This window comes from Rhincodon typus, chromosome 13 (assembly GCF_021869965.1).
Source record: "Rhincodon typus isolate 14 chromosome 13, sRhiTyp1.1, whole genome shotgun sequence".
Lineage (NCBI taxonomy): Eukaryota > Metazoa > Chordata > Chondrichthyes > Orectolobiformes > Rhincodontidae > Rhincodon > Rhincodon typus.
Genome location: NC_063344.1, coordinates 16,233,418 through 16,245,546, shown reverse-complemented (window position 1 = coordinate 16,245,546; position 12,129 = coordinate 16,233,418). Strand labels below are relative to the sequence as shown.

Genomic DNA, 12,129 nt, shown 5'->3' with positions numbered 1-12,129 from the left:
GTGTCACTGGACTCAAAACATTAACTCTGCTTTATTCACACAGTAGCTGCCAGACCTGCAGAGTTTACCGAGCGCTTTCCATTTTCGTTCCGGATGTCCAAAATATGCAGTTCTTTTGCTTAAATGTTGAAAGAATGGTCTCCGTCGTATACGGAAATAATGCATCCATAAATTGTAAATGAGCAGATTCAGAAGAAAATTCAGAGGTCATTACCCCTCACCATTCCCGTCACTTCCAGTGCGATGAAGCTATCAGACGTTGTCAAAAGAAAATTATCCTAATCAAACAACAAAACGAAAAGCAATACGAAAGTATACAATGGCAAATTAATGAAAGGACAGCTTGTGCACAGAATTCGGATGCACACCAACATGACACGTGGCCGACAATAATTTTAAACTTTCGCGACGAAATTGTCTTTCCAAATAATAAGCTTTGCACAAAAATCGTATTAAATTTCTTTATTATTTATTAGAACAAAAACACAAATATATCGAAAGGAAATGCGAATGGTTTAATCAGCAAGAAGTATTATTATTAGAACAAAAATCTCCAGACTAATAATTTTGCGGGCAGAAAGAGAGGAAGCTTAAACTACGGCGAAGACCCTTTGCCCATTATGTTTTCCTTTGTGTTATTCTCCGGTTTCAGTAAGATAATATAACATTTCGGAGCAAAAATGCAGACAAGCAAACCAAAGCTTGACGCCCAAATAGCAAACGCTTCGACAGCCACCGTGTACTTTCCAGGAGAGCTGACATAAGCCGGAATAAAAGTGATCCAAACAGCACAGAAGATCAGCATACTGAAAGTTATATACTTCGCGTCGTTGAAATTATCAGGAAGTTTCCGGGCAAGAAACGCTAGCAGGAAGCACACTGTGGATAAAAGACCAATATAGCTGGACACAAAATAAAAGGCTTTCAAAGAGCCGACGTCACATTCCAAAATTATGATATCTCTGTAATAGGTCATGTTTTTCACTGGATAGGGAGGTGATACAATGAGCCAGATTGTGCAAATTAAACCTTGAAGAAATGTAAGGCCGAACACTCCTAACCGTTGCTGCATCGGCCCAAACCAGCTCATCAAATTGTTGTTGGGAAGAGTTGCTTTAAAAGCGATCACGACAAGAATGGTTTTCCCCAAAATACAGGAAATACCGAGAACAAACACAATTCCAAACGCAGTCCGCCGCAACATGCAGGACCATCCGATCGGTTTCCCAATGAAGGCAAGTGGGCACAAGAAGCAAAGCGTTAGCGCAAATAGAAGGAGGAAGCTCAGCTCCGAATTGTTCGCTCGAACGATAGGCGTCTCCCGAAACTGGAAGAATACAGCAGCGGTACACAGTGCAAGGCACACTCCCATTATAGCAAGTGCCACCAATACATAGCCAAGAACCTCCCGGAAGGAAAGAAACTCAGTCTTTTTGGGAAGACAACGATCTTTTTGCTGATTCGACCAGTATTCCAAAGGACACTTAACGCAATCGGTGGAATCTGAAAGAAAGAAAAAAATATTTTTGATGTGCAAACGGCTATTGTCCATGAGATAACGGAGTCTTTGGCCGGATGTTTGTACATACCTGTCGTGTTGCTAATCTCACCATCTGCGCACTCTGCGCAGTCAAAACAACATATTGGCTGACCTTTCCTGCTGACTTTTCTTGTTCCGGGAGGACAAGGTTCTGAGCAAAGGGCACGTGGAATCGAAAACAAAGAAATGATAAGTGTGCTGTACATATAATTGACTCATAGCGCAACACACGTACTTGTCAGCATTTTGTCTTTGGTAGAGTTATTCTGTAAGGCCGGGTCGCCTGGTGATCTGTCCGGTTTTCCTTTTTATTATTTAACCAATCTTGTTTTGAATGTTGATTTCTCCGTGCATTGCTGCCACCCCAGGTAATGCATTCCAGATCATGGCAATTGTCTTTTTTTTAATCTTGCATCTGTATATGCTTGGTCAATTTTCTTACGCAGGAAACTATGTGTCCATAAGTCACTATTTGTCACATCCAATTGTGTGTGATTGCGGTGAAGTATGCGCGTCAATGAAGATAGAGGATCCATTAACCTACCCGTCCTCAATGATAGTGGAACAGAGCAATTACGCTCTCAAACGTTTTCAAGCGTCTTCAGCCCAGGACAGCTAACAAGTAACCCAATCCTGCCTGATTTCCCGATCCCTACCATCACAGATGTCAGACTTCAGCAACACAGCAATCCATTCCACATGATATCAAGAAATGGCTGAGTGCATTGGATACAGCAGAAACTTCAGATATGTCAATTCCAGTTCAAATCCAGCCAAATGCCGCCCAGGATTCAAGAAAGTGATAATATCAATAATGCTGTTAACTTCTACTGGTTCATCAATGTATCATAATCTACCGAAACTGAAGTGTTGTTTCAATTTGCTGTTGCTCAAACAATGCAGAAGTCCCAATCACATGCACGAAAACCAGGATTACATCTGGGCAAAAAATGACTAATGGTGAGTAATATCCACGTCACACATGTGCCAGGCACTTGTGATTTCCCAAAAGAAGCACAGAGTCCTACAAGTTGCTCTACAAGTCACATTCAGCTTTAATTTGATGACTTTTTGTTCTTATTTCATTCACATTGAGTCAATAATATTCAACATCCTGCCAACAATACTAGAAATGGAGCAGCAGCAGGTGATTCAGGTGTTTGTCGAAGAATGTTTTCTCAACAGTAATTATGAATCAATCCTTTTCTCAACAAAGCCTCACACGGACAATTTCCAAATTCACTGCACTGCAACCACAACTGTCCTTTTAATTAACAGATATTTTGCGAAAAAAAAGTTATGTGCAATAAAAAGTGCATACTTTTATTATTCCTTTTAAATGGATAACACAGCTCAAAGTATTGACAATATTGCTATGCCTGTTCAAATCATTATTTGTGCAGTGACAGGTAGCACTTACAAGCGAATATATCGAACATAATTTTGACTAAACTTCTTAATAAGTTAGGCGCATAACAATCTGGATTTTCTGAATACGATTGTACGAAATTGAAGAAAGAAATGAGAGAGGAGTGTCTGCGAGATGATTTATTATCACCAGTCATTCGCTTGCAATGCACACATCAACCTCGACACTGTGGTGAAAGGGAAAAGAATATCGAATTTAAAGATTACTTCGTAGGTCGTGGGTGAGGAACTGGTCGCATAAGCACAGTTTGCATACAGTAAAATGTATCGCTAACGAGAAGAGCATGTGTCGTTACATGTTGGTAGGGGGGTCTCGATAATGTAAAGTTCAGACTTATTGGTGAAACCTTTTTATATATTCAGTGGAGGTACTGATTTCTGTTATTCAATCTAATAGTAATTATCGTCTGTTAGCTCAGAACGCTTTGCACGGTTCACTGAATGAATTCTGTCTGCAGCTGGAACAATCCTACCAAAAGCAGCCATCCTCTATCCACATAGGAGTGTTGCCAAAAAGGTAACATCACAAACTTGCATTCACGTCACGTTATTTACATAAATGATCTGGAATCGATAGTACTGAAACGAACTGCTCCTTGCCTCTAACGATAATCCATGAAAACTTATTCCAACACTCTATATGCGCAATGAGTTAATTATATGCCAATCATTTTCTCTCTCGAAAGTTTCCATATCTTCCCATTAAATCCACCTATATCATTCGCTTCCAGAGCACTTGGGGGTAAAATCTAAGTATTGCCTGGTGAGTTAACAACATTTATGAATTCAAGAGCTTGTACTTTCACTCCGTCTATTCAATCAAGGCCTTTCATAATCTTAAAATCCTCCATCAGCTCACCGCTCTGAAAGAAAACAAATTTGACGATTGGCTATAACAAACAAATACAGAAATTCATAGACAATCTCTGCGAGTCAGGCAGTATCTGCGAAGAAGCGACATTTTGAGTTCAGAGACCTATCGTCTTGATGCTTAGCTTTACGGATATATACAAAAAATGCAAACAAAAATGTTCCAACTCCCTGATGAATTGAAATCAGATTAATTCAAAAACTGATAGATCGATTTCATGTCGGCTGCCTTGCAATAAAAATGCAAATTAAAAATGAGAATGGAAACAACATTCCCAGCTGTTGACCTGCAAAGAATACTCGCAGTGCGAAGAAGGAACAAAATGATTTGCTTTGACAAGTTAAGCGAAACTAAAATGGAAGGAAGTGGCCGAGAAAAATAATCAGTTGTGTATAAATTGAGGTCTGTAAGAAAGGACAATAAATAACGGTCTTAACAGTGACGCCACGGTCTGAAGATACATAAAATCACATGTATTTGTTTGCATTTTTTGCGTCTAAATGTCAATTTTTAACCATGGTTTCTCGAAGCCTCCTCAGGATCATACCTGTTTTCCAGTCGAGCTCCACACGACATCTCCGATGTTCATGACAAGTTCTTGTCCCTCCGGCGCTGAACCTTCGTAATATCCAATGTTTACAATTTCGACTGATCCTTCCAAACTCATTTGTAAATTTACTAATTCATACGTTGGGACTGGATCGCCATTTGAGTCAAAATATACGATTTCCCCATTCTGAGCAGTGAAATTGACGGACTGTAGGTAGTGCAGCAGCTACAGGAGAACAATGCAAGGCATGTAAATATTTGGCTGTCATTGGGATACATGCATTAAAACTAATTGAAACAAATAAACACCCATATGTTAGAAATGCACAATATCACAAATTAGTATCCGGACTATAACAAATAGCGTTGGGGGATCAATCTTCGATTTTTGCAAGATTCTCACCTGGGAGTCAGCAGAAGCTGGGGATATTAGCTGGAATGACTCGGATTGAGAAAATGTGGAGTTTTTTTTTGCACGACAAAGGTTTCACTATCTGACGCCAAGGCGAAGCTCTCAATGAGTGCTGAATTGCTGGAGTGACTTGTTTCAAATGAAACATTCCACTGATAATGCAGCACCTGCAGTATGCTGAAAAGAGAGAACTCTCCTATATCTACCCCACAACAAAACAAACATCGATACTCTGAGCATTTGTCACATTGTTATCAGCGGCAAGTCCTTAGGTACCGTTTAGATTTTCAACTTTATACATCACAAGTTTGTATCCACTTTACTGTCTATCGAATGCTGCTGAACACCTTCAGGAATTGGCGGTCTTTTAAAAACTGCTCATTTTAGTTTAATATCACCTGTCTACTGTGAGTGAAGGTCCAATATTTCGTGAATTCAATTTTTAATTTGTTGCATACTTATCATATTAACATGCTTTTCTCTCATTTTCTGAGGTAAATACTTCCAAATAAGACTGGTGGTTAAAAGGGAGACGTGGCAAAGGCTACAAGTGGAATAAGAACAGTATTTACGTCGAAGTTTGATGGCAACAATGGGATTTATCTGGAACAAAATGAAATACTTTCCTACCTGCCAAGGCTCAAAGCTTCAAATGTGAGCACAGCTGTTATTCATAAAGGGACCATTGCCTTCTTCACAGGACAGCATATCATCAAGTGCATGAGCGACAGCATATACCGCTTTGTACACATGGTAGGAACTTCCGTCCATTATCGCTGGAAGATAGGCATTTTCTAACCCATCTAAATGTTCATTCCCTGTGCATGGCCGCACTTGAAACGCAGAACTTCCAGCCATCGTTGTGTCGCCGTTTGTTAAACTGCAGAAGAATAGAGATTCCCAAAACTCCTTCACAAAAATGCTGTCAGGAAACCTGGAAGGGTGAATTTTCAGAAGATAATCTCTGAGGCCGGAAATTTCTGTCCTCTGTGTTGTTGGACCAATGGCCCCAATGAGAAACCTTCCTCTTTCTTCAGGTGTGAATATATCTTCTGTAACCCAACCTTCACTTCCAATCCATTGTATTCCCGTTATATTTTGGCGCAAAATTTCTTTAATTAACACTCGCATATCTCCGCCATGCAGAAATCCAACCACAACCTTTGTGGTAGCCTCTTTGATCACCTGAACAATTTTCCTGATTTTCTCAGCGGGATCGGTTCTGTAAAACGATTCAGAGTACGCGATGCAAATCCCTTTTTTTTGGGCCTCTTCGATAAAGGTTCTCATCCCAAAATTTCCATAGTCTGTGTTGCTCCTAACCGTCCCAATCCAATTCCAACCAAACATTTTCACAAGTTCCGCCAGAAGTTTGGACTGATATTTGTCGCTTGGTATCGTTCTAAAGAAAGTCGGATATTCTTGCTTATCGCTCAGACAAGAGCAAGTAGAGAAGTAACTAACCTGCAGAGAGAAGAGTAAATATGTGAAAACATGCTTTCAGCGTTTTTTGGAATTATTTGAAAATGTTTTACACCACGTTCTTCGGGATGAACGACTTTTTTTTTATTTTTGCACATAGGTACAACATTAATTCTTAACACTTATGATTGGAAGTAATCGACCAAAGTAATCGAAGGTATGTAGGAGGTCGTGGCACACTGGTGGCGGTGTTAATTTCACTGGATAAGTAATCCATAACATGTGGTTCTTGGGGATTGTGGATCAAATCCCATAATCACAGACAGTAAAATTTTAATTCGCCAAAATCTTAATAAACAGAAACGCTAATCTAATGGAAATTCAGGCGGCACAGCGACTCAGTGGTTAGCAGTCACAGCGGCAGGGATCACAGTTGCATTCCAGCCATTGGTGACTGAGTGGGGTTTGTACGTTCTCCCCGTAACTGCGCGGGATTCTGTCGGGTGCTGCGGTTTTCGCCCACTGGCCAGAGATATGCAAATTAGCTGGAATGGCCATGGTAAATTGTACCGTTGTGAACAGGAATATTCGGGCTATGTGGAGAACCACTGCAATGCGGGGTTAGCAGAATAGGGTGTGATGCACTTCGAAGGGTCGGTACCACCTCGACGGACCAAATGACAGCTATCACCATTATATGGATCTTATTCTTATAACGGCGTTTAAAAATACAGTCAACTACTTAATAGGTTACGGTTGGCTTTCTGAACGTTCCAATTGTCGTTGCGGCTGCAATGGTGTATGTGGATATATCACAGCTAATAATAGCGACAACATTAGAGGAGCCTTTACATTCAGAGTACTTAATTCGCTCTCGTTTTCCATTCACCAAAACCAGCGCTGCTTTCGATGCTATCGCGGACATCGAGCAGTCATTGTAGATCTCATATCCCAGAGTAATATTCGGAAGTAGAGTTTTACTCTTCAATAGTAAATATCATGGTCTGCATCAGGCGAAGGCTTGAGATATCAAAGCTGTGAACCAGATGTAAATATGCATAATTACTTCACCATCCAAATAACCGGATCTCATTCACCGAGATCACTTAGCCACACTGAGACGCCCACCTCAATTCAGATCAGCCATGGCAATGCAAATTTCGAGCAACCGATTACTCTGGATTTTGCGGTTTGCCGAAAAGACCTCCTTGGGAACCCAAGATCATGATCCAGACAGATCACGCCAGTGAGCAAAGCTGGGTGGATTGTCCGCCGCCTGTCCTGCTACATACTCTCGTTCATGTCGGGTTTACAATTGATGTACAGGTGCTGCTGTTGGACTGGGGTGGACAAAGTCATAAGTCACTCGAGACAAAGTTATAACTCGAACAGGTTTATTTGAAACCGCAAGCTTTCATTGCGCTGCTCCTTCGTCACGTGAAGTGAGTTCTGACTGGTTTTACAAATGGTTGAAAGCCTGACCACCAACGGGAGTGTCAAACTAGCCCGGGACCCGGACCCCATGCTGGCTCCCACGGCAAGCTGTTGGCAATAGCACCGGCAGACTCACACTCATCGTTATCCTGCCATTCTGCATGCATTGAGTACAATACACGTGTGACACACTGTTAACCTTTCATATCACGGGCTCCGCTAACAATCACAACCCCGGCAGTACCAACACCCAGCATTCGTTTATCTGTCAAATCCCAATCTACACAACACCCGACCTACCTCCCGGCACCGAATCCAAAAACAAGCGCTGCTCATCTCTATCCCTCACAGCTTTGACGTTTTCTCTGAACGATAGGGCTGCGGAGCTAAAACAAGTCACTGAACGAATGAACACTTGAAAGTACCTGAAAACATCAAGAGGTGCACAAAATACCTGGAAACACGTAAAACCCCAGGGAACACTTGCAAATACATATCAGCAACCAGGAAATCTTAAATAGGCTTAAAACACTGTCAAAAAATACATCATACAAGCAGTTAAAACATTAGCCGCCAGGAGACCGGAAAACGGCGGGAATATACCCTTAGTCTCATATGACCTCCAATGACCTCAAAGGGAAAGGAGATCCGCGACATCCGTGTCCCGATCCTGATCCTTGCTAATTCCTTCCAGTATTACTGAGCGCACAGAGAGGAAATTCCGAGACCACACCAAAGTCAAAAAGTTAGAGGAAGAGTTCTTAAAATGTTCAGCATTGCATTTCTCTGCTGTGCTCCGGACTGGAAGATGCATATATCAGAAATGTTGATAACTTGATGTTCTCTCGTGATGTTCTTCCGCATGAAATGGGACATTCTTTGGCTAACCTTTCTTTTTATAATATTTAGGACATCTGTTAGGTCACCCTTAGCTTTCTTTTCGACTAGAAAATAAAACTAGCGGCTCAATCGTTTTCTGATATATAAACCCATACCTTTCCAGCATTATCCTTGTGAATCATCTCTGCATCATCTCTACTGTCTCCGTTGTTTCAGTAGATGAACAGAACTGCATGAAACAAACTTTGAGAAGTCTAACTAACGTTCGATGCAGACTTATCAGAATCTCCGCAAATTGTTGTTTTAACGCTTTTGTTTCAGTAATGGCTTGCTAAGTTATTACATTGAATTTAATAATTGGCCGAATTGTAATTCAATATCATCTTATATTCCTCTACTTCAACTATGCATTCTCATTCAAAATGAGCAGTGACCCCTCTATCCTTCCTCGCAAAATGTACTACTTCATATTAATCCATGTTGAACTTCATTGACACTTATTGGGCCATTTTGCAAATTTACTAATCTGTCCTCGATCTGTTGCAGTCTGCTCAACATCCATTACCGTCAGGTTTACGTCCTCTGCACTTTTATACATTGTATTTTCGATTCTAGCGTACAAATTATTGGCATGGCACGGTGGCTCTGTGGTTAGCACTGCTGCCTCACAGTGCCAGGTACCCTGGCATGATTGCAGCCTCAACTGACAGTCTGTGTGGTGTTTGCACATTCTCTTTGTGTCTGCGTGGCTTTCGCCGGGTGCGCCAGTTTCCATCAACAGTTTATAGATGTGCACATTGGGTAGATTGGCCATGCTAAATTGCCCCATTGTGACCAGGTATGTATAGGCCAGATGTAGGATTGAATGCTGGGATAAGGTGGGATGCTCTTTGGAGGAGTCGTGTCGACTGTAAAGGCTGAATGGCCTACTTCCATACAGTAGGGATTACATGATTCTATTCACGAAAATAACATTGATACCTGAATTGATATGAACGGAAAATCACTTTCCTCCTCCAATTTTGAATAAAAAATCTTTCTTCTAATTCTCTGCTTTCTGACTTGGAGATAATTTGCAATACATTCTGTCACTCTCCTCTGACTCCATCTTGTCTGATCTTATTCTTCAAGCGACTTGGAGGCACCTTATCGAAAGGCTTTTCAAAGTCCACAAAAGTTGCTTTCACTTTTTTTTTCTATTTCGTTCATAATAATTCGACAAGCAAATTTTACCTTTCTTAAATTAATGCTAGTATTTTGCTATTATATTTCTCATTTTTTTATTGATTTTAATGTCCACTTTGTCAGGCTTCCGTTTAGTTTCCTGTCCCTGACGTTCGACTGGCTGGTTTGTCATTTCCTTTCCCCTTTACATGACTTACACGAACTAGTCGCTCGTCCTCTAGCAATGTGTCTGTTTTTTGTTTAAAATTGAATATCTGCTGTAAAGCTCTCTGCAATGTCGCCCGCGCGTGCATTTTAAATATGTGGTCGTTATCAAACGGGAGTTGCTTTAGTGTATCTTGTAGATCTTTATTCATTCGTCTCCTTCTGTAAATGTATGCCTGCTTGCTCTAGCTCCCTGCTAGATAACTAATCAAGTATGTATTTATGTCTATATTTAGGGGAGATTCTTGTCCCAGCAATGCCTTCTTATTTTTTGACGTATCTGCAAAATATTTTGGGGTTTTGCAAGGCTACTTAGGTAACTTAATCTCTCAGGTCCTCTTTCGCTTCCTGTTTATCCTTCAGGGTTCTTCACTCATCTGTTCTTATTCTCTCTGATCATGCATTTCTGTTCAATGTAGTTAACGCGCGTCTCGTTTCTAGAACTCACTTATCCCCTTATATAATTACACAGACCAGCAGTCTAACCAATCTTCAGTTCGTTCCTTCCTTTTAACACAATGTCTTTTCCAGCACTTCTTTGAGCATCGTTCTACCTCTTTCCCATGCTGTTCTACGTCGTCTATTCTACGTCGTCTATTGTTGCCCAGTTTACTTGCACAAGAACTAATCTCAGAATATTATTCCAATTGTATGATGACGTGAAAACAGGAATTTTTAGCGTTTACTGCGCTGACCTATCTTACACAATACATGTCTGTTGGACTAATAGTAAATGATGAAACATCATGATTCATACCGCAAAATCGAATTCCCCGAATCTTTTTCCTGATTTCCTCCATAAATATGTAGTCTTCATTCTCATTCGCCATTATCATAAAGTGTACGATCACTGTTACCTAGATGTTGCTTATTGTTACTTCTTCTCGTCTTTCCTCACAACTAGATCCAAAAGCGAATCCTCACCTACTGGGGTTTTCTTTTTGTATCCTCACACTCATCAAGTCCACACTTAGCTGACAAGCATAACTAAAAGAGAAGGGGATTTAAAACGTAATATATTGAGAAACGGGGCATAAGTATCCAGCCAAAATAGTTTATAAATTCGTGGCATCCTTGCATTTGTGATTAATCCAAATGTATTTCAGTGATTTAGCCATCTCGTCATCTAACACGAAAATAGTATGGTTGCATCAATAAGAACATAAGGATTCAGACTGTCGCAGAGCGCATGCAGGAAATTGAAGTCAGGCTAAGCGTACAAGACTTTTTGGCAATTTAATGCATCTTTGTCAAGTATAATGGAGATATTATGCGCAGAAAAACACAGAACACTGTTTGACTGGATCCAAAAAATTGCCGGAAGAACTCAGCAAGTCTGACAGAATCTGTGGAGAAACACACAAAATAAACTTTTCGACTCTGATATGACTCTTGAGAACTCATTTTGCCCTTTCATCGTATGCAATACTAAATTGAAATTGGACTTTGTCGCATTATTTAGAGAGCTAAGAATAATCATTATTCACAATCATGTTAAGAACAAGGACAAAATTGTTTAAATGTTGCAGTTGTGGATTACCCACTGAATCCAGATGTATGGTTACTTGAAATCAGGATTTCTTTATCGTTTACTGCACTGACCTACCTTTCGCAATATGTGGCTGTTGGACTGATGGCAAATGATGAAACATCATGATTCACACCTAAATGTGCTGAAAATATGCCGCCCAGAATGATATCACCACCTTCAGACAAATTCGGCAAGTCAACTTTTGCTCGAGGTTTGCAGACCATTCCAAGTGATTCCCATGTAGGCACAACAGATATCAACAGAAATATCATATACAAACCCATCGCTTTCTTGTAAGGTACCTAACACGAGGTTGAATGGAATAAAGAAAAACGTGGAGTTATATAGCATCTGTCACTACGTGAGGACATCCCACAGCGCCTCATAGCGAATGAATCACCTTACACCTGATGAAACGGATCAATTCTCTGAGACACTGCACATTCAACTTGCCTGCCGGGCACATCCATTGATATCAGCAATAATAATTAATGGATCGTTATTTCTGCAGATAAAATTCATGCGAAATCAAAATAAGTGAACTTAAACACCCAGGATGAATCAACGTTTTCCAAAAGACAACAAGGTTGTAAGAAGGTTTAATCCTGCTAATGATCATCACGAAGGCGATAGCAAAAGTAGGCCACTTACCCCATCGAGTCTGCTCTGCCTTTCAAAGAGATCATGGCTGATCTGATAACCCTCAAATCCAA

At 40.5% G+C, this 12,129-nt stretch overlaps 1 protein-coding gene across 1 annotated transcript; it reads right to left on the bottom strand.

Moving 5' to 3' along the window:
- Positions 1–595: 595 nt before the first annotated feature.
- On the bottom strand, positions 596–11,640 carry LOC109935742 (extracellular calcium-sensing receptor-like). The gene is given in 9 exon segments (XM_048604527.1): positions 596–1,503; positions 1,590–1,716; positions 4,390–4,614; positions 5,431–6,264; positions 6,977–7,202; positions 7,204–7,257; positions 7,759–7,813; positions 7,957–8,081; positions 11,492–11,640. Coding segments are annotated over 9 exon segments (2,703 nt in total).
- Positions 11,641–12,129: the final 489 nt, after the last annotated feature.